This window comes from Nelumbo nucifera, chromosome 1 (assembly GCF_055504915.1).
Source record: "Nelumbo nucifera cultivar China Antique chromosome 1, China Antique-T2T, whole genome shotgun sequence".
NCBI lineage: Eukaryota > Viridiplantae > Streptophyta > Magnoliopsida > Proteales > Nelumbonaceae > Nelumbo > Nelumbo nucifera.
Window position 1 is genome coordinate 61,367,760 of NC_142649.1, and position 22,767 is coordinate 61,390,526.

Sequence of the window (22,767 nt, forward strand, 5' to 3'; positions counted from 1 at the left end):
GCACTACGAAACCATATCATTTTTGTAACTTTGTTGTTGCTTCCATCTCAGAAACAACCTTTCTGTCAGTTTTCTTCTCTTCCATCTCAGAAACAACCTTAGAATTTCCGACTCATGATTCCTCGTAGGCTTCTCTAGGTAGGGGTGCAACTTGGGCAGGCCCAGCCTGAGCTCGAACCGGCCCAACCCGGAATTTTACACAGGCTGGGCTTGGATTTTTGGCTCTTGGGCTGGGTTTGGGCCCAAGAAGTCAGGCTTCTTTATTTTTCGGGCCAGGTTTGGGCCTAGCCCTTAGGTAGCCCAAACCCGGCCCAATTATATACATTTATACATATATATGTGTATAGATGTAAATGTTGCATATATATATTTACATACATATTTGTATATAACATTCGTATAAATATTTTGCATACATATTTACATACATACATAAATATATGTATATATATTTATATAAATATATTTGTATATGTATAATTTTGGAGTGGGTTCATTAGCCTTTCCTGGGTTCCCGGTGCCTTCACCCCAACCAGCAAGTCATCAAATCCTTCCTCCCCTTCGTTGATTAGGTCTGGCTGCTGCTCATCCATTGTCTCGCTGCTTTTTAAGTGTTACAAAATCGTTTCCTTCCTGTCAAACCCTTGCTTTGATGGGACCTGTTGTTTAACAAGCTTGCACTAATCCAATCGTCCCAGCAACGTTCATCTCTAAAATGATTATGATTCGGAAGGGTTTTCTTGAACCATCCGAACTAGTGATGGATTCTCTTCTGAAATTTAAGTTTGATTTACAAAATACAAAGTTAGAGACAATGGTTGAAGTAATAGGAAAAAAAAAAAAATCGTTACATCCTCTCTTACCTCCAAACTCGGTTGCCACGTGGAAAATTCCTGGTTCATTTAGGGAGCTTTCTGTCTAGCAAACCAGTTCCCTACGTTTAAATATAGTGTCCTACTAGCGTGTGAAAAGTGAAAACATATGATAATTTAAAAACCTCAGCCCCTCACTTCATGGGAGCTAAGGTTAGTGGAAGTGTGGAACACATGCCAAAACAAGGGGGGAGGGAGGGAGGGTTGTGTAGCTCATCTTCATGAAGAAATCCACTGCTTTAGCTCAATAAACAGTCCAATTTATTTTTGATTGGTTTTGCTGTATTAGAAGTTAAAAGACTTAGAATCCAAGGTTTAAAGTATCAACACAGGCCGATATACCGGTATGCTGATAGGACGTATCAGCCTGTATCGGTACTTTTTTTAGGTTTTATTTATTTATTTTTTAAACTGGTTCAGAGGGGTCGATTTAAAGGGTGTATCAGAAAGCCATTGGCACAGCGAACCATAGTCTGACCCGATACAACTCTTAAAGGGTGTATCAGAAAGCCATTGGCACGATACATAGGGGCCGATAAGTATTGATACTTTGAAGTTTGAGCCTGATTGAAATCAAAGCACATCATAAAGTGTCAAGCTCATTACCCGGAAACACACACACACAAATTGATCGCTACCAAAGGCACCAGACAGAGCAACTATTCAACCCTTAAACCATAGAAATTGAAACCCTTTAGACTCCATCCCAAAAATGAAACTATATTCAGCCACATGTTACGTGTTATTACACATATCTTTTATCTTTCTCAGATTTAAGCTGTATTGTACATTAACATTTTACAGAACACAGCGAATGCATACATTGTATTTGTTTACAATATTGACTACAAAGGGTTTGCAATACTAATTATTTGTATGGATAAAATTAAGAAAAAAATGGGATGTATAAGATCTAGAAAGCAATTTATAGATTCTTAGGCAAACTTCTTCCGCCTCCCCGAATCCGGCAACCAACTGTAGAGCTTCAGGAGTTACATGCGTCACCATGCGCCTATGATGCTACGTCTGGACTTCTGACGGAATTTTTTCTTTGTCAAGCACCAAGCCTCATGGAAGGTGCTGAGCTGTGTTAACACAAACATATATTATATATAAATGCAGATGATAGGAAAGAAAGGAAATCGGATTTGGTCCTCACACTGTCCTCACAGCCCCTTGCAGCCGTGTATTGAGAATATTTCCCCATGAATAAAAAGATGCAAGTACGGAGATATTCCCAATGCACGGCTGAAAAAGGCTGTGAGGATGGTGTAAGCGTAGTTTTGTAAGGACTGAAGCCCCCTCGAAAGAAGTAGTTTTATTGGAAAATAATTTGTGCTTTGCAATATGAAGTAGATTGAGATAGGTTACATACATGATACATGTAAGTTCTGGATACACATTTGCATTTGCATATGCATGTATGGCATGAGTATGCATGTATTGTGGACTTTTAGCCACAGAATTGGTTGAGATTTTAACCAATCTTAAAATAGATGAAATGCACAAGTGGCTGCACTGCTGAAAGAAATCTGCAGCATTGTTATCCCATGGTTATATACAAGGTCTCTTTCGGTAGCATGAACAATTCATAACATATGTGGTCATAATATTCAGGCAAGTTTCAAAAGCTTCATACTCGAAGTGGATTGGGAAGGGATTCAGCCAGGTCAATGAGATATCAGTATTCAATCAACTTTTGAGTTTAAAAACTTGTTTTGTAGTTGGGGGAACCAAGTCAGCCATAGCTTGAACAGAGATCTACAATCAAGTTGTGGAAAGTGTTGCATATCAACTATGTATAGTAAAATTTGATGATTTTCTTTATGTTGGATGTGCAATGCTACATGCATGTATGGATACATATCTACAGAATTGTTTGTTTAAGTGGCTAAGCTACTTACATTACTGATAAGCTTCGCCCCAAACCATGCAGAATCTGCACCATATGGAGGGGGAAGAACTCTGATTCCATTGGACATGGATGGGGGAAGAAGTCCATGTAACTCCTTCTCTAACCTCTCTGCAATCCAGTTAAGACATGAATCAGGAGTTTCAGTTCAATCTCTTCAACAATTTGCCTTCATATATAATATCTTTGATCGTCTTGATATGACAACATATCATCCTTGCAAGTGTGGATGTATAACAACTATGGTATTAAATACATGGATGGTAGGCATTCTTAGATGAATACCTGGCAGTCCTGGTAAGCACGCGGTTCCACCTGCCAAAACTATGGTCTTGAACCACCCATCATCAACTGGTGCTTCTGCAGCTTGACAATGGTCCATGCAAAGTGCTACAGCCTGATGTAAACCCATTGTATGCCTGTACATCATGGCACATGAGATCTTCAAACCAGCTAGTTTAAAATAATATTCCTTGAAAAGAAAAAAGAAAAAAGAAAAAAGAAAAGAGGAAAAGGGATAATTATTGAACTTATCATACCATTTTTGGACCAACAGACTGCAACAAAATTGCAAAAGCAAGGTGAAACATGCATAGTAGCAACCATGCTGAACTCTCTCTTTCTCTCTCTCACACACACACACACACACACACACACACACACACAATGGAAAAAATAATATGGGCTTTTGCCAGATTTTACAGCCAAGCAACAAACATAGCACCAGAGCTTAGAGCAGCAATTAATAGAAAAAGATTATGTACTCAGAACAGAACTGAAAACATCATCCTAGAAAGTGCCTCATTGATACTTGTGGACTCTGCAAGCATTCTACAGTGCCTGTGAAACAAGAATGGATCACTTCTTCAATAAGGAGACTGCTGTGATTTTGAAAGGGAAAGGAACCTGGCTGTGATTTTGATATAATTAGGTGTTATGCTTATTAAACACATTATTCAAGTTAAACTAGGGTTGAGAGAGTGCAAGAGAGGATGGAGAAGTTGGCTGAACATGTGTATCTTCAGTTTTCTCAATAGTCATTTTTCTTGTCTCCTGTGCATGTACAATATCAAGCTTAACCACATCAAACCTTTGTCTTATTATTTATTTATTTTCTTTTTCTGGTTTATTATTTTCTCTATTTCAGGTTGACAGAGGGAAGTCAGATTTTGATTTCTGCTTTTCCTTCTTCCTTTTAATAAGGTTTCTTAGTTACATATACAAAAGGAATAGGCTTCTGCAGGATTCAGTAAATTCTTTTCTGTCATTCCCTGACTTTAGCTTCAAAGTCATTACAAAAACTTTTGGGTTAGTTGGCTTTTCTGCCATCAATCAAGCCTGATCATGCATAAAGATCACAGTGCATTTGCAAATAACCTCCATAGAAACAACTTATTAGGTTTTCCTAGTAAGATAATGGGACACATGGAAGTAACTTGATAACTCAAAGTGTCACCAGACAAAATATTAGACCATAACTTCTAAAGACTGACAAAAAAGTAACAGGACAAGGGCTTACAGTCCTCCCATTCGTGGCTTGAATAAGATCTCTCCTGTTTGGAAGCGCTCTTCTGAGAGGGTAAACCAACCTTCACCCGCAACTTCAAATGAAGCGTTTGTATCTTTGGATAGCTCTGTCTCATAATCAGCAGCAACATAGCATAGTTTCTGTGGGCCAGTGCAGCAACCATTTCATCAGCAAATGTGTACAGAGAATAAGCCTCATCTCAATTGGAGTTAGCTACACAAACCCTGTACTGCCACTGTTCTATTCAGTGTCATCTCCATTGTTAAATATGGGCCTTCAAATCATTTCTCACTACTTAAACCAATGACCTTTTTGGTCTTCCCTGAGATCTTCTTCTAGCCCCAGCAACTTGTAACAGATCACTTCTAGTTACTAGTACTGTAGATAGTGTTCCCTACAGAAAACCATCTACAGCATGGTCCTCAGCTAAGCACAAAGGAAATCACACTCTAGCCAATCTTTTAATTTTTTTTGCTCCATTTATTCTAGGAAATGAGCAAAAATTTTACTTCATTGATTTTGTGTAGTCCTTGCCTCTTTAAAGTTGGAAAGAGATCATGGGGAGAAAAGATCTTTGAAAATACCTTTTAGACCTTCTCTGTTAAATTTTAAACACAACATCTACAACATGTACCATATTACACAAGTGGGAATTGGGAAGTGCAATTAGGGGTGTAAACGGATTGAATTCGAAACGGACCAGGCAATATCCAAATTTGAATCTGATTAAATATTCAAATATTTGACTCGATTCGAATTCGACTAATTAATTATTTTAGGTAAAATAAATATTTTATTTATATAAAGTATATAAATATATAGATTATTTATATAATTTAATTATTATATATATAAGTTATATAAAACATTTAAAAATTTTATATATTATATATAAGAATTAAATAAGCGGTTGAATTCGGATATTTATTGAATCGAATCAGGTCATATCCAAATCCGAATCCGAGTAGCTATTTGGTATGAATAGGATATCCGAATTCGATCGATTAGATATTCGAATTATCCTAATTCGATTCGACTATATCAAAATTTGAATTTGAAATCGGATTTTCAAATACCATTGATACCCCTAAGTGCAATACAAAAAATCAAAATATATTTTAAAGTTCTTGGTAACAACCTGGAAAACTATAATGATCCTTTTTAAAAAAAGAGATATTTTTCCAAGATTGTTGTGTAGTTGCTAAACAAGCAAGCTCCAAAAATGGTGAAATCTACAGTATCCTAGGCCAACAATAGAGCCAATCCAATGTGGTTATTCCATACACCAATTCTTTATTTCCAAATTCCAACCATCAAGAAACAAGGACTGGATCAGATTTTAAAGGTCATTTAATATCCTCTAGTAAGACCAATTAAAGATTTCCCTTCTATATATGAATGCCGATAACAACAAAAGAGTATTCCATGAGGTACAGGCCACGAATAAGTGTGAAAACAAAAAGTATGAATACCTCTTTTCTCAAAAAAAAAAAAAAAGCATGGATACCTCTTTCAGTGTGCGAACTGTGTATAATGAGTCAAAGTTCATATTCTTCTGTTTCATCTTCTCCCTGAGAAATCCTGTAAGCTTTAGAGCTCCCTGTCCCACAACCTCCACACCAACATCACGCCTCACTTTACCTTGTAAAACTGTTATAAAACAGAGATGTCTGTTAAAAAGGGGAAAAAACTTCGATGCACAGGAACTGCACAATTACACATACAGACACATGCATGCACACACACACATAGAGAGAGAGAGAGAGAGAGAGAGAGAGAGAGAGAGAGAGAGAGAGAGAGTTGAACCCTCCTTCAACAGCCCCTTCCTCACAACAAAGATTTGGGTTCTCTCACTCTCCCCAAAAGTGGCCTTAACACAGCAACTGTTTGCCTTGTTCAGATGTCACAGAAACTTCGTATCATCTTTTTTCTTCTTTTTTGGCATTGCAAAGCATCCTCCAAACCAAGGATTAAAAATATTGATACGATACACCCAATACAGAAGTGGCCTAAACACAGCAACTGTGTGCCTTGCTCAGACGTCACAGAAAGTTCATATCATCCTTTTTATTATTTTTTTTTGGCACTGCAAAACATCCTCCAAACCAAGGATTAAAATATTGATACGATACACCCCGTATTGGGTGTATTGTATCCGTATCATGAATCCAAATACACACGGATACACTGATAGTCTGATACAAAAGACTTTTAAAGGTTTTAAAGCTTTGGAATGACAAATGACATCCCTCTAACACCAATAATTTTTTTAAAAAGTAAAGAAAAAATGGAAATCAATCGTGTCAATACACACCAATACCCAACTTTGGGTATCAAGTTAATCGATATTTTAATCCATACTCCAAATAATCTGCATACTTGGTGCCTAGGGGAATTAAATAAAAGAGGCAGCATTATCTAGGGAATGATCCCCTTAGTAGTGATCAAGGTCCAAACTTTCACATCATATCGGCAGGCCCCCAAAATCCCATTTTGAGAATGTTTAGGCAATGGTGTTTTTAGTCTTTTCCTCATCTCTTTGTATACTGTGTATTTGGGTGCCCAAGTAGGGGCTTCCTTGTAATTTTCTTGTTTCAAAATATAGAGAGCTTTTTGAGGGTGTGAACAGTAACACACACACACACCTCTCAGCACATTCTTCCTCTTTTCTTTTCTTCAAGAAAACCTAGATTTCAACACTTGCTTTGCAACTCCCTAAGGGGTGTAGGCAGTCCTAAAACTGACCCCCCTGAAGCAATTTTGAAAAAAAAAAAAAAAAGTTAGATATCGGAACACCTGATACACTTGTTCGTGCATATCGGGTGTATCGATACTTTTAACTTTGGTTGTGATTTGGACAATCTGAAGTGAGAGGAATGTACATATTCCTGATGATAGAGTCAGCTCCAAGGAAGAGCTAATAAGGGAAGTCTAAAGTATTTTGTGTTCATGGTTGTCAGTTCATACCAAGTTCAAGGGGATCCAATTATAGTTCACTCTTTTTGTGTGGACAATGTTTTTTCACAAATATAAATTCTTGTTAGTTTCTTTTAGTACATTCCCATTTGTAGAATTGTAGTGCCTTGGTGAACATGGATGCTGATGTATCTTTCTGATCTATAAATGAAATACATAAGATTACTTTTTCAAAATTAAATTACCACACGTTCACAATGCCAACCAGTAAACCCAGCAGTTGATCGAGAATAACAGAGTAATAGTGAAGTGAAGAACGAACAATGGCGAAAAAAGGAGTTTATGTGAGAGATCTTGGGAAGGTTGAGGATCGGTTGGAGTTCTTGAGTTGTTGCTTGGTAGGTAGGTTTGCTCATCTTGAACCTGATGTTAGGGACATAGAGAAGTGGGCGAGTGGTGAATAGAGACATCAAGTTTCTCCTATGTTAGACATTTGGGGGCTTCTGTGTTAGGAAATGCTTGTGGTATTTTTGAGAGATTTGATTTTAGAAACAGGAGGTGGGAGAACATCTAATTCGCAAGGATTTTAGTGTTGACTGAAGATTTGAATGTGACTCCCACCCTCTTGGATTTGTCCTACTTGGATGAGATTTTTCAAATAAGATTAGTTGTTGCTGGAGAGGACACTATTTTGGATTAAGGAGTTTCAAAATGCTGCTAGGGAGGCTCAAAAAGAGGATAGTAGTGTTAGATCTAAGGAGTTTTGGACATTTGCAGAAACCAAAAAGTTGCAGAGGAAGGTTCAAAGAGGAGGTAAAGGGTTGGGGATGATGAGGGGATGTGTTGCAATTTTAGAATCTTTAAGGACCACGGATCAAAAAGGAAAAAGAAGTGAGTGAGGTTGGACCGAGTGGGTCTTAGCCTATTTCTAATTTTGGCCCAGGTTGGGGCTCTAACCCTTTGTTTTCTTTACGAGTAATTATTTTTGCTCTGTTAAAGAGTTGGGGTTGCAAAAGAACTTAGAGTGGATTACAAGTGTTTTGTGACAAAGTACTTTATTCAAATGAAGACAGTCTTGCTTTGGTCCAAGAGCAATAAGAGGAAGAGAGGAGCTCTCTGACAGTAAAGGATAAAGGAGAAACCTGCAAATAAAAAGCAGAAGTTCGAAGGATGGACATTTCTCTTCTAGTTCTGGAGTGACAGAGACTGGTTCTAAGTGTGTATTCGAAGCGGAAAAGAAACTGATTGAGAATATTCTTAGAAATCAATGTGCCTTGGCGGAAAAAAACTGCCACAAGAGGCAAGTCTTTTCAAGCTTTTGAGTTTTTTTTGAAGTAAAGGATGGAAAAAAGGCAGATAAAGAAACATACCCTCTTTAGGGGTGAAAAAGAAGCAGAATTGGTTGCTTCAGTGATTTTGGAAAGAGAAGGGATACTGAGTAACCTTCCAACCCTTGGGGAAGATGTGGAAGACTTAATGATCTGTCAGGAATTCTCAGAAGCTAGGGCCCAGTCTATTTCGGGTGACTCTATAGGTGCTAAAAGAGGTGGAGTTAAAGAAAGGAGAGGAAACAATGGTATTGTTTTGGATTGGGGGAGAAAAAGATCTGGAGTTGGATAAAGTAGTGGACTTAGAAAGCAAAGAGCAGCCGGGCAATTCTCAGATTTTAGGATGATCCTGGAAAACTTTTCAACTTGGAAAGGACAGAGGAAAACTCAGAAGAGGGGCTCCACCCTGTTACGGTTGTCCCTGAATATGTAGAAATAGGTGGAGATAAAGAAAGGAGAGGAAATAAAAGGAAAATGCTGTCTGATTCCTGTTCTAAGGTTTATATAAGGAAGAAAACTTATCAAACAAGACCTTTAACAGAAGGAAAAAAAATCCAGGATGATGATAGATCTTCTGATGAAGCTGAGAGTTTAAGTGAACCGAGGAGGAATCTTATATTGATGAAACCCACGTATTGACAGGGCCATTGGCTTGAAAAAAGTGGTTGATGTGGCAGAAGATGTGGGTAAAACCTTGGGTTTGTTTGCGTTGAAAGGTGAATCATTTATGAGAAAGTTGTTTCAAGAGTTGGAGGAGCGCTACAAGATGCCTGTAAGGGAGAATGTTGGAGATCTTTAAGCGCATACACCATTGTTTCATGAGGGCTACAATGACTTAACTACAACTAGACCGGAAGAAGCTGATAGTGAAGAAGATGCAGGAATGGTTGATGTCCAGTTCTGGAACTGGAAAGGAGTAATGAGAACCCTTCTTGTTCGTTGGAGTTAAGCAATGTAAATAGGTAGCTTGATCCTATTCAGTTCTAGGTTCGAAGTATGAGGAGGAGGAGAAGAAGAAGAAGAAGAAGAGGAGAAGAAGGGTTTGGCTAGAAGAGAAAAAGTTGAGTTGCAAAAGACAGTATTGTCCCTTACAAGTGATGGGACACATAACTTAAATTTGAATAAAACAGACCTTTCACTTCTAACTAGATAAACCAAAAGACCAAAATACCCCTGTACTGTCAACTCCAACACTCCCCCTCAAGCTGGAGAGTATATGTCATATAGTCCCAGTTTGTCACATATGTAATCTACTCTGCCCCGAGACAGCCCCTTTGTAAAGAGATTTGCCCACTATTTTCCTGAGCTCACATGAGATGTATTTATCACTCCACTGATCACTTTTTCTCTTATAAAGTGGCAATCGACTTCAATATGCTTTGTTCTTTCATGGAAGACTGAATTAGAAGAGATATGTATAACAGCTTGATTATCATAGTATAACCTCATGGGTCTGTCAACTGAGAACCCCATCTCTTGTAACAAATTCTTCAACCATATTAGTTCACATGTAGTATGAGCCATAGCCTTGTACCCAGCTTTTGCACTACTTCTTGCCACCACTGTTTGTTTCTTGCTCTTCCAAGTTACCTGATTGCCACCAAGGAAGGTACAATATCTTGTAGTTGATCTCCTGTCTGACATAGAACCAACCTAATCAGCATTTGTACCTTCTATCTCAAGAGTTCCTCCACTTTTGTATAGTAGACCACGACCTGGAGCACCCTTCAAATACCTAATAATTCTTAGAACTGCTTCCCAGTGAGGAATCCAAGGATGTTGCATAAACTGACTCACCATACTTACAGCAAATGATATATCTGGTCGTGTGATAGTTAGATAGTTCAATTTTCCCACCAACCTCCTGTACCTTCTAGGATCATCAAACTCTTCACCTGCATCAACACTCAACTTAGCATTTGGTTCCATAGGTGTCTCGGCTGGTTTGGCACCTAACAGCCTTGTTTCTTCAAGCAGGTCAAGGACACGTTTCCTTTGACATAAGTTAATTCCATGCCTTGACCTTGCAACTTCTATTCCCAAGACTTCAGCTTACCCAAATCTTTCGTGTTGAAGTGATCTTGTAGGAAGTTCTTCAACCTGTCAATCCCATTACTGTCACTCCCAGTTATGACAATATCGTCCACATACAACACTAGCAAGATTTTCCCATCTTTTGAGTCATGGATGAACACAGAATGATCTATCTGACACCGTTTCATCCCAAAGTTCTTCACTACTTCACTGAATCTACCAAACCACACACGTGGAGATTGTTTCAGCCCATAAATTGCCTTTTTAATTCTACAAACCTTACCATCGTCCCCCTGAGCAACAAACCCTAGTGGTTGCTCCATATATACCTCCTCAATTAGGTCCCTGCGCAGGAAGGCATTCTTGATGTCAAGTTGCAAGAGAGGCCAGTCATACATTGTTACTAATGAAATCAATACCCGAACTGAGCCAATTTTGGCCATAGGAGAAAATGTTTCCATATAGTTCACACCATACAACTGAGAATATCCCCTGGCCACTAACCTGGCCTTTAATCGTTCCACACTGTCATCTGGAAGATACTTCACTGTGTAGACCCACTTACACCCAACAACATGCTTACTAGGAGGGAGAGTAGTAAGTTCCCACGTGTGATTGTGCTATAAAGCAGACAATTCCTCTTCCATTGCTTGTCGCCACCCTGGAGAGGTAAGAGCTTCCTGGACAGTTTTGGGAGTGGAAACAGAGGATAACATGGATATAAAATGGTGATGGGAAGCAGAAAGGTGAGTAACTAAAACATAACGAGAAATAGGATGAGATGTAAAACTATGTTTACCTTTCCGCAATTTATTAAGAAGATCAAGGTCTGAAGGAGGAGGTGCAACCAAAAGATCTGTCAGTGAGGACTGAATTGGAGGAGGGGCTGGTGCTCTTCTGTGAGTATACACTTGTCGGATTGGTGACTTCTCAGTAGTAACCTGCACGGGAGAGGGAGGGGAAGGAACAGGAACCACAGGGAGGGGGGGGGGGGGGTCCTCAACTGGAATAGGAAGTGGAACCACGGGGGAAGGAGAAGGGACCTCAATACTCGAGAAAATGGGACTAATTCAAAGAAAGTGACATCCAAACGCACAAATGACTTATGAGAGTTAGGGTTATAGCACTTATACCCTTTTTGAGTCCTAGAGTATCCAAGGAAGATGCATTTAGTAGCACATGCATCTAACTTGTCTAAACCAGGCCCCAAATTTTGAACAAAACAAACACACCCAAAGACTCTCGGGGTAAGAGGAAATGGAGACAGAGTGGGAAACAAAACTGAGAAAGGGGATTGACTTCCAAGGATAGACATGGGCATCTGATTGATGAGGAAAATTGATGTTAGGACAGCATCGCTCCAAAAACGCTTTGGGACATTCATATTAGGCATAATGGATTGAGCAATTTCAAGTAGGTGTCGGTTTTTCCGTTCAGCCACACCGTTTTGTTGTGGGGTGTAGAAACAAGAAGTTTGATGAATTATTCCATGGTGCTCTAAGTATTGCTGAAATGGTGTTGAGGTGTACTCTTTTGCATTATCGGAGCGAAGAATTTGAATATGAACTCCAAATTGGCTATGTATTTCAGCATAAAATTTTTGAAAAAGAGAGACCAATACATTGCGATCTTTCATAAGATAGAGCCATGTAATCCTTGAAAAGTCATCAACAAAAATTACAAATTACTTATAACCATTGTATGACACTACTTTATTTGGACCCCAAACATCAGAATGAACTAAAGAAAAAGGACTCAAGACACGACTATTAACTCTTGGACTAAAAGAGACTCTATGGTGTTTCCCAAGCTGACACAACTCACAATCCAACGATGAAAGATGACTTAAGGACGGAACCAGCAACTTCAGAGCCTTGAGAGATGGATGGCCAAGTCTACAATGCCATTGGAGAGGAGCAAGAGACAACTAAAATGCTATTGGCGGGCCACCACCATCAAGGTAATACAATCCACCTGCCTCATAACCTCCACCAATCTTCATCCCTGTCTTGAGATCCTGAAACACACAAGAAGAGGGATAAAAGGTTATAGAACAATTAAGTGACTTGGTTAATCTACTAACAGACATAAGGTTAAAAGGGAACTTAGGAACATATAAAACAGATAATAAAGATAAGGAGGTAAGATCAACATCACCAACACCACAAATGGGAGATGCAGAACCGTTAGCAAGGGAAACTGTTTGGGATGTAGAAGACTGAGAAAGTGAAGAAAATACATTTGGAGTCCCAAACATATGACCCGAGGCTCTAGAGTCAATGATCCAATATGAAGGTTTGGAAGCCAAGCAAGCCATACCTGAATGGGCAAGAGTAGCTGTGTTCTGCTGAGAGGATGTCTAAAGGAACTTCTCATATACCTCACATGGTACACTTACCATCTCCTTCCCAGAAGCACCAGTAGATGTGGAGGGAGTCTGATCAGTTTTCTTATTTTCACTAACTGTACCACTGCCACTAGTCACAGCATGGTTAGCCCAAGTGTTGGGTGGACCATGTAAATCATAGCAGAAATTAATAGTATACCCCTCTAATCCACAATATGTGCATTTTCTAGTTGCATTACTTCTTCCTCTACCACGACCTCCCCTGACTCTCAACCTCCACTGCGACCACTAGAACGATTAAACATAGGACCACCTCGGTTCCCTGGAAACCCATGGCCACCACCTCTATTTCCACGACCTCCCCCTCTAGTCACCACCAAACCAGATCTGTCCGAGAGGGAAGAAGACTTTGTAGAATCAATAGATATCCTCCGAAGGTGGGAAAACACTTCTTCAAGCAAGGGGAGGGCAGACCCCCCTAGTATTTGTGCTCAAACCGGTTCATATTCAGCCTTCAGACCTACCAAAAACCTTGTCACATCAAGTTGCTCTCGCTGTTGTTGTTGAACCTGAACATCCGGAGTCAGAGGATGATATACATTAAGCTCATTACGGATATTTCTCATGCTTGCATAGTATTCCTCCAAGCTTTGGTTACCTTGCTTCAGATTAAAGTACTCTTGATAAAGCTGATATACCCTAGTGGTATTATCTTGGCCAGAATAAAGTTTCTTAGCATGGTCCCAAATTTCTTTACCTGTCTAGAAGCATAAAATTCACACTGATTTTAGGTTCCATGCTATTCCACAACCAAGTCATGATTTGTGCATCCTCCTGTTCCCAATCATTGAACCCTAGATAATCGGAAGGGGGTTTCTCCTCTCTCACATGTTTTACCTTTTTCTTGGCTTTTAGAAACACTTCCACAGATTTGACCCATGGCACATAGTTCTCACCATTCAACTTAATAGATGGCATTTGAACATTTAAGTAATCTGGAGAAATCATAACACCTGTTTTATTGTCACTCTCATCTCCAGATGATGCCATCTTAACTGGTTCACTTCACTTCACAAAGGAATATCACTATTATAGACAAAGTAGTCACCTTCTACTATTCAGCACCACACCACACACTACTCAACAGACTATAAATGTGACCACACTACTGCTGTCATGAATTCAGCATTCGAAAACCCTACTTTCAACTCACACATCCAGGTATAAACAGAAGGAAAAGAAGCTTATAAGCATACCTATCAATTCACACTACCACATAAATGATATCCAGACCAAAAGAAAGTAGCCGCAGCCCACTACTAGTCGAATAGATATTTCTGTTCACACCTGTCCACAACTAGCCTTCTTCGTACCATCGAATAGAGGGTATCTAGTATACCACCACAACGATCACCACCACAGCAACCGGAGGCATATTTACCTCCAAGAACAAAAAACGACCACTCCTTTTTGGCCCTTTATCGAACTTCCTATCTGTCTAGGAGATATTAAAAAAAACTGATATGGCTGGCGGCGATCCCAAGAAGATGAAGGGCGATGAGAAAAAAAATAGAACTGGTTTCTTATTGCTTTGATACCATGTAAATAGGTAGCTTGATCCTATTCAGTTCTTGGTTTGAAGTATGAGGAGAAGAAGAAGAAGAAGAAAAAGAAGAAGAAGAAGAAGGGTTCGGCTAGAAGAGAAAAAGTCGCTCTGTCTAGCCGACCCACTTTGTATTTATAATGAATAAGTTGAGTTACAAAAGGCAGTATTGTCCCTTACAAGTGATGGGACACATAACTTAAATTTGAATAAAACAGACCTTTCACTTCTAACTAGATAAACCAAAAGACCAAAATACCCCTGTACTGTCGACTCCAACAAGGAAAAATGCTTTGGAAAGTAGAAGACTTAAAAAACAGAGAAAACATCAATATGTCTTGGTTTCAAAGGCTTTTGCTAGACTAAAAGTGGGTCTCTTTGGGATTAAGACCAAACAAGAAGGTTTCAATGATTAAGAAAGCCTCAAGAAGCTTTTAGTGGTCCAGTGGTTTAAAGGTCATAGTTTTTGAGGGTGGTTTTGGTGTTGGTTTTGTTGAGAGAGGGTGTTACTCTTGTGGGGTTTGATGTGGTTTTGTTTGTGTTGTCTTTGAGTTTGAGTTAGGTTTGGGCTGTTTGTGGTTGTTATGGGGGCTGTTTTTGGTCGTTTGTTGGGCTTCTGGGTTCTGCTGGTTTTTTTGTTGAGGTTCAGTTGGGTGGAGTGCTTGTGTGGGAATTGAAGATTGTTTATTCTTTTCTCTTTCAAGCAACTACTAGTCACTCTCCTTTGTAATTTCTTTTTTCCTTTTAATAAATTTTATTTTATTACCCCAAAAAAATTTCAAAAAAAAAACACGTTGAGATTAAATCAGTCTTAAAGATCATAGAAACAAGACAGCATACTGCAGCATGATAGTATATCAATTTTCTTATGAACAATAAGAAAGTTTATATTTGAAATGAATAAAAGAAGTGAAACACATTAGTCCTTCAAAGGGTGGAGAGGCCAAAAACCATGCCTGTCCACCAAGGCAACTCAATAAAAGTTAAGAACCAGCAAAACAGAAAAGCAAACCCCAAATAATAAATGGCACACAAACAGTAAATTTAATCATCATCATCATCACCATCCATGCCTTGTCCCAACTCCCAACTATATGGGGTCAGCTACATGAATCCTGTTTTGCCAATCTGTTGTCTTTAAAACCATATCCACTATTAAATTCTTAGTATTTAAATCATTTCTTACTACCGCCCATGTCCTTTTTGGTCTACCACTAGATCTTCTAGCCCCTTCCACTTGTAACAAATCACTTCTTCTAGCCAATCTGTTGTCTTTAAAACCATCCCACTCTCACTCATTTTATCACTTATTGGAGCTACTCCTAGGTTTCTACGGATGGCTTCATTCCTGATCCTATCCTTTCTAGTTTTTCCACTCATCCATCTTAGCATTCGCATTTCTTCCACACTCATTTCCTGAACATGTCGTTTCTTGACTGCCCAACACTCTGCTCCATACAACATAGCTGCCCTTCCAACTGTTTTATAGAATTTTCCATAATCTTAGTGGTATTCTCCTATCACAAAAAAGTGCAGATGCACCCCTCCATTTTCCCAATCTTCTTTAATTCTCTAGATGACATCCTCCTTAATCTCTCCCTTGTTATGAAGAATTATTGAACTAAGGTACTGGAAATGGTCACATTGAGTTATCTCTTGGTTTCCAATTCTAAGTGTATCCTGATTTACACTCTTATTATTAAATTTACATGTCATATACTCTGTGCGACTGATCATATAAGAATTCAAATTGTTATCTTAATAGGTTAGATGGAGTCTGAACCATCCATTGAAATATCAATGTCCAAAAAATATAAGCCAACAATAAAAAACAAAATAACTCACTTGGAACAATGGATGTGACATTGAAACCAATATTGACAACAATTCCTGATGTTCGTCTTGCAGCATACAAAGCTAAAACCGCCTATAATTTTCACATATAGTCAAAATGCATACATTAGTTGAGTGACTACAGGAAGATGAGGAAAAAAAACAAATTACTTTAGTTGCTTCCATTATCAAACACTGAAGGGAAAACATAAAAGATAGCAACAAAATAGTTCATAACTTATGCAACTAATGCTGTAAACTTTGTTCCATTGGCCAGATCGTATATTTGTACAAGCAAAAACACTAAATAAAAATAAGCAGCAGATAACATAGTACGTATAAGAACCTATTTAAATTGCACATGATACAAGAAAGGAGTCCATTATGATAGTAGCATTCACATCTGTTAAGCCCAGTGGAGGAGAAGACCCAGGCGGAGCAATTCAGGCCCAACAGGCCCAAGTATCGGCCCAGAACACCACACGAATCACACGTATGACACCACCCATTACATTCGTGTATACCCGACATCCACATATTGGGAAGCAATCATAGTCCGTAAGATGCTCAGAGTTGGTTACAGGTTGTTAGCTGGCCATGCACTATATAGGCCAATCAGCAAATGCATGAAAGAACAGTGAATAATTCCTTGATATTTCTTTCCCTATCTCTCTCTCCCTCTCACTCTCTCTCTCTCTTTCCCTCTCGTCTCCAATCTCCCATCCATTTCAGGAGGGCGAGCTCCCTCGAACCATCTCACCGGAAACATAGTAGAAGCGGGAACCTATCAACTGGTATCAGAGCCTTGCTGCGATGCCAACCACCAGGTTCTCATCTGCAGAAGAAAGGATCGAGCGCAGAAGGAGAAGTGCGGCAGACTACTAGTGAGTTGAGAGAAATCAAAGAGACCCTCTCAGCTTTGGTAGGTCAGTTCGAACGGATGTCATCAGCTTCCAGACCCACGGATGTTGAAGGATCTAGCAGCAGCGGTGTTAGGCGAGGAGGAGCATTTCCAGTCAAGGCTGCCAAAATCGATTTTCCTCTTTACTCAGGTGATGATCCCGTTCCTTGGATTTATCGGGCCGAATGCTACTTTGAATTCCATGAGACCCCAGCAGATCAGAGGGTCTCCATTGCCGCCATACACATGGATGGTGAGGCTATTATGTGGTACCAATGGTACCGTAAGACCCACCCTCAGACCACCTGGTTAGACCTAACTGAAGCCTTATGTGTGAGGTCCGGTCCTTCTGGTTATGAAAATTTCAACGAGTCACTCTCTCGGGTAAGACAGACGGGAACAGTGAGGGAGTATCAGAACGAATTCGAAAGGTTGGCCACCCAGGTTCACGGCTGGCCAGAGGCCGCTCTGGTGGGGTGTTTCATAGGGGGCTTAAGGGAAAACATCCGAATAGAGGTGAACACCATGCAGCCGACCAACCTGATGGCAGCAGTGGGATTGGCTAAGCTTCAGGAGAGATTGGACCACCTTAAGAAGTTAGGGAGGCCTATTGGGCCTCAGGCGGGCCTAATTCAGAAAGGACCCTATCCCAAGACTGATTCGAAACCTGGGCCTCTACTTCCAACCCCAACCACCGCTACCCTCAAGCCAATTCCCTTACCAGCTCCACCTTACAAGAGGACTGGAGCTCTGACCCTCCCTTACCGGAAACTATCTTGGACGGAAATGCAGGCCCACAGGGAGAAAGGCCTCTACTATAATTGCGACAAAAAATTCGTTCCAGGCCACAAATGTAAGGCCCAACATGTGTATCTTCTACAAGTAGAAGGAGAGGATGAATCTGAAACCCAAACCGGTGACCTGGGGGGGTTCAGCAGATGGAGGTGGTACCGGAGATAGAATACTGTGTTATATCCCTTCAAGCCCTAGCTGGTTACCAGGCCCCAAGAACCATGCAAGTACAAGGGCTGATATCAGGGAAGAGAGTGGCTGTCTTGAGTGACAATGGAAGCTCTCTGAATTTCATTACTCCCCGATTAGCCAAACAACTTGGGTTAATGATAGAACCTGTCTCTTCGTTTGCAGTCAACGTGGCCAATGGCCACCAAATCACTTGTGATGGGAGGTGCAAATCAGTAGAATTAAAGATTCAGGGGTACCAATTTAAAGTGGATCTACATCTGTTAGAGTTCACAGGGGCAGATGTTGTCTTGGGCATACAATGGCTACAGTTGTTGGGCCCTGTGGTGTGTAACTGGACTGATTTGACAATGCAGTTTACTTATGAGGGGAGTTCCTATACATTAAAGGGGATTAAGGCCCAACCCATAACCGCTAACAGTTTGGAGGTGGTTCTTAAGTCCTGTCAACAAGACTCTATTCCACTACTAATGAGCATGGGATCAATGCCCACTGGGCCCAATGTCACTCCACTCACAGGAAACACTAGCCCATCCCCAAGCCAGACCCTACAGTTCCAACTATTACTACAGACCTACTCCGACATTTTCCAAGAACCTTCCCTCATTGCCACACACTTGAGCCCATGATCACTAGATTCCCATCCAACCCGGAGCCCCACCTGCCAACGTCAAACCCTACCGCTACCCCCATTACCAGAGAGTTGAAGTGGAGCATATGGTGACGGAGCTGTTAGACAAAGGTTTTATCCGGCCCAGCAGCAGCCCATTTTCCTCCCCAGTAATTTTGATAAGAAGAAAGATGGTAGTTGGAGATTCTGTGTGGACTATAGAGCCTTGAACCACATCACGGTCAAGGATAGGTATCCCATACCTCTGATTGAAGAGCTATTTGATGAGTTGGGCCAAGCTAAATACTTTTCTAAGGTGGACCTTCGGTCAGGCTACCATCAGATCCGGGACCACTCCAAAGACGTCCACAAAACTGCGTTCAGAACCTCGGATGGGCATTTTGAGTTCCTAGCGATGCCCTTTGGGCTGACTAATGCCCCCTCCCCATTTCAAAGACTCATGAACGGAATTTTCAAACCTTATCTGCACCTATTTGTCCTTGTTTTCTTCAATGATATACTTGTTTACAGTTCAAGTTGGGCCTCCCATTTGGAACATTTGCAGTGTGTGTTAAGCCTACTACGACAGCATCAATTGTTCGCTAAGCCCTCAAAGTGCTCGTTTGGATAGACCCAGATCAGCTACTTGGGGCACATCATTTCTGGAGGACAGGTATGCACCGACCCAGAGAAGATTAATTGCATGGTCTCCTGGGCACCCAGCTCTCCACGGGCTCTAGGGGGTTCCTTGGGTTAACGGGTTATTACTGTTGGTTCATTAAAGGATATGGGGTTTTTGCCACTCCTCTCACATGATTGTTGAAGAAGCACTCCTTCGAGTGGGATCAAGAAGCTAAAGAAGCCTTTCAGGCACTCAAGGAAGCTGTAACCACCCCACCTACATTGGCCCTTCTTGATTTTGATCTGGAGTTTATAGTGGAGGCTGATGCCTCAGGTAAAGGCATAGGTGAAGTTCTGGTGCAGCAGGGCCGACCCTTGGCCTACTTCAGCAAGGCTCTTTCTCCACAAGCTCAAGCTAAGTCCACTTACGAGAAGGAGCTCATGGCCATTGCTCTGGCAGTTCAAAAATGGAGAGCATATCTTCTGGGCCAAAGGTTTATTGTCAGGACGGACCACCGCAGCATTAAGCACCTACTGGAGCAGCGAGTTTTGGGCTCTAGCCAACATAAGTGGGCCTACAAGTTAATGGGGTTCGACTTTACTATTGAATACAAGACCGGGCCCTCTAATGTGGTGGTGGATGCACTCTCCAGAGCTAATAACTTTCACATAATGGGCTTGTCATGACCGAATTACCCACTATCTACGCAACTAAAGCAAGAAGCCCAGGACGACCCTAATTTAACCCAAATTCGGGCCCGGATCCTTGAGGATTCTACATAGGCCCCAAGGTACACAGTCCAGAATGGAGTTCTCTACTACAAGGGCTGTATGGTGGTGTCGAGAGAATCCAAATATCATCAAGAGTTGCTTTGGCTATTCCATAACTCAGCCCAAGGAGGACATTCAGGAGCTCTCCGCACCTACAAACGATTGGCAACCCACTACTATTGGAAGGGTATGAAACAAATGGTTCAGGAGTTTGTGGCCCGATGTACTATTTGCCAGCAACAGAAATATAGCACCCAGACTTCAGTCGGGTTACTGCAACCTCTACCCATTCCGGAGAGGGTGTGGGAAGAAGTCACCATGGACTGTCACCATGGACTTTATAACTGGGTTACCCATGTCCCAAGGGAAATCAGTGGTGCTGGTGGTGGTGGACTGACTGAGTAAATATGCTCACTTTATAAGCCTCTCTCGATCTCACTCAACAACCACAATGGCCCAGGCTTACATTCGAGAAGTAGCCAAGCTCCACGGAACCATGGTTTCAAATGTCGCTAATGTCACCCGACATATGTTGATGTCAAGGCTCACCGACATGAAAATGGATGGTAATATAAAAATTACATTATGTCGGTCGACATTTCCGAATACCAAAAAAAATACAGTTTTTCCTATTATGTCGACAGGATGTCCACTAATGTACATTAAAAATATAATATATTAGTATATTATAATAATATAATACAGTATATTAATATAGATTATTCCATTAATAATTTCTATTTAATATTTCAAATAAAATATTTATAAAAAAGAATTAACAAAATATAAAAACAAAAGAATAAATTAATTACTTTATAATATAAAACATAAAATATTTTTCAAGTAATAAAATATTAACTAGTTAGTATTTTTTAAAATATTTATTAAAATCAGAAAATGTTTATTAAATTTTATAATAAACCATATTCTACATTTAATATAAAAAATCAGAATAAATTTAATAAATTTTATACTAAATCATAATTTATTATAAATTTAGTATTAAAAATCATAATAAATTCATTAAGTTTTATAAGAAATCAGAATTTATCATAATCTTAATACTACAAAAAGGAGAACCAGTTTATTAAATTTATAATAAAACATAATGTATTATAACTTTAATATTTAAAAATCAGAATAAATGTATTTCTATTTACTAGTGTGAAAATATATTAGAATTTATAATAAATCAGAATTAAAAATAAGAAAAGAAAATATCAGATAACCTTGTAAAAACATCAAAATGCATAATAAATCAGTAAATCGTCATTTACTACTTTGTTATTGATCTTAGTTTCTTAGCTTTATATAATGGTTGGGAATAAGATAATAGTCTAGAAATATGTATTAATGCTCCTTTTATCATTTTACAAAATGTCTTTGCATATTTCCACATATTTCATAATATTTCCACAATGTCTCTAATTTTTACAATATTTCCCCTCGACATTTCCGACATATGTCCTATATTTTGGTAAGCGACATTTCCATCAACATCGACAATTTAAACCATGCACGGAACACCACAGTCCATTTTAACATATCGGGATCCTCTCTTCATGAGTGCTTTTTGGAAGGCATACTTCACAGCTCAAGGGGTTCAGATGTTGCATTCCACCAGTTACCATCCTCAAACGGATGGGCAATTTGAAGTGGTCAACTATTGCTTGGAGACATACCTGAGATGTTTTGTGGGTGATAGACCCAAGCAGTGGGCCTAGTGGCTGCCTTGGGCCGAATATTGGTATAATACCACGTTCCAGGTTTCAGCCGGAACGACTCCCTTTAAGGTGTTGTACGGTTACGAACCTCCTTCCATCTTGCCTTATGAGTCGGGTACTTCGTTGGTAGCCAAGGTTGAGACACAATTACAGGCGAGAGACAGTACACTTAAGCTCCTCAAATTACATTTACAACAAGCCCAACAACAAATGAAATTAGCCTATGACAAGAAGCATCGGAAATTAGAGTTCCCTATCGGGGGCTGGGTCTATCTACGACTCCAACCGTATAAGCAGGCCTCTCTGGTGAGGAGGGCATCCTAGAAACTATCTCCAAGATACTTCAGCCCATTTCAGGTGGCAGAGAGAATTGGGCTTGTTGCCTACCGCCTCCACTTACCTGTCGAGTGCCGGTTACACCCCATCTTCCATGTCAGCCTCCTGAAGTCGTGCTTGGCTTCCACCGATGTTATCAGCCCCACTCCTCCGCAATTCACAGAGGCAGGAGAAGTAATGTTCGAGCCTTTGGTGATCAAGGATTTACGTTGGGTTCGCAAGGGCAGTAAGGTCCATAAGCAGGCTCTGGTCGTATGGCGTGGCTTGCCTCAAGAAAATGCCACATAGGAGGATTATAACCAACTTCAGAAGCAGTTTCCCACCCTTGACCTTGAGGACAAGTTCATTCTTGAAGGAGGCGGGAATGTTAAGGCCAGTGGAGGAGAAGACCCAGGCAAAGCAATCCAGGCCCAACAGGCCCAAGTGTCAGTCCAGAACACCACATGAATC

General features: G+C 40.1%; 1 protein-coding gene across 4 annotated transcripts in view; it reads right to left on the minus strand.

Annotated features, from left to right (window-relative positions):
* Positions 1–1,565: 1,565 nt before the first annotated feature.
* Positions 1,566–22,767, minus strand: part of ARP8 (actin-related protein 8) — a 111,331-nt gene continuing 90,129 nt past the window's right edge. For all 4 annotated transcript variants that reach the window (XM_010254606.3, XM_010254605.3, XM_088894432.1 and 1 more), the window contains 6 exons: positions 16,386–16,467; positions 5,820–5,962; positions 4,304–4,452; positions 3,070–3,203; positions 2,777–2,895; positions 1,566–1,957 (listed from right to left, as the gene is read on the minus strand). In XM_010254606.3, the coding sequence (XP_010252908.1) occupies positions 1,874–1,957; positions 2,777–2,895; positions 3,070–3,203; positions 4,304–4,452; positions 5,820–5,962; positions 16,386–16,467 (711 nt within the window). In that variant the 3' untranslated portion in view covers positions 1,566–1,873. The remainder of the gene's footprint in view (positions 1,958–2,776; positions 2,896–3,069; positions 3,204–4,303; positions 4,453–5,819; positions 5,963–16,385; positions 16,468–22,767) is intronic.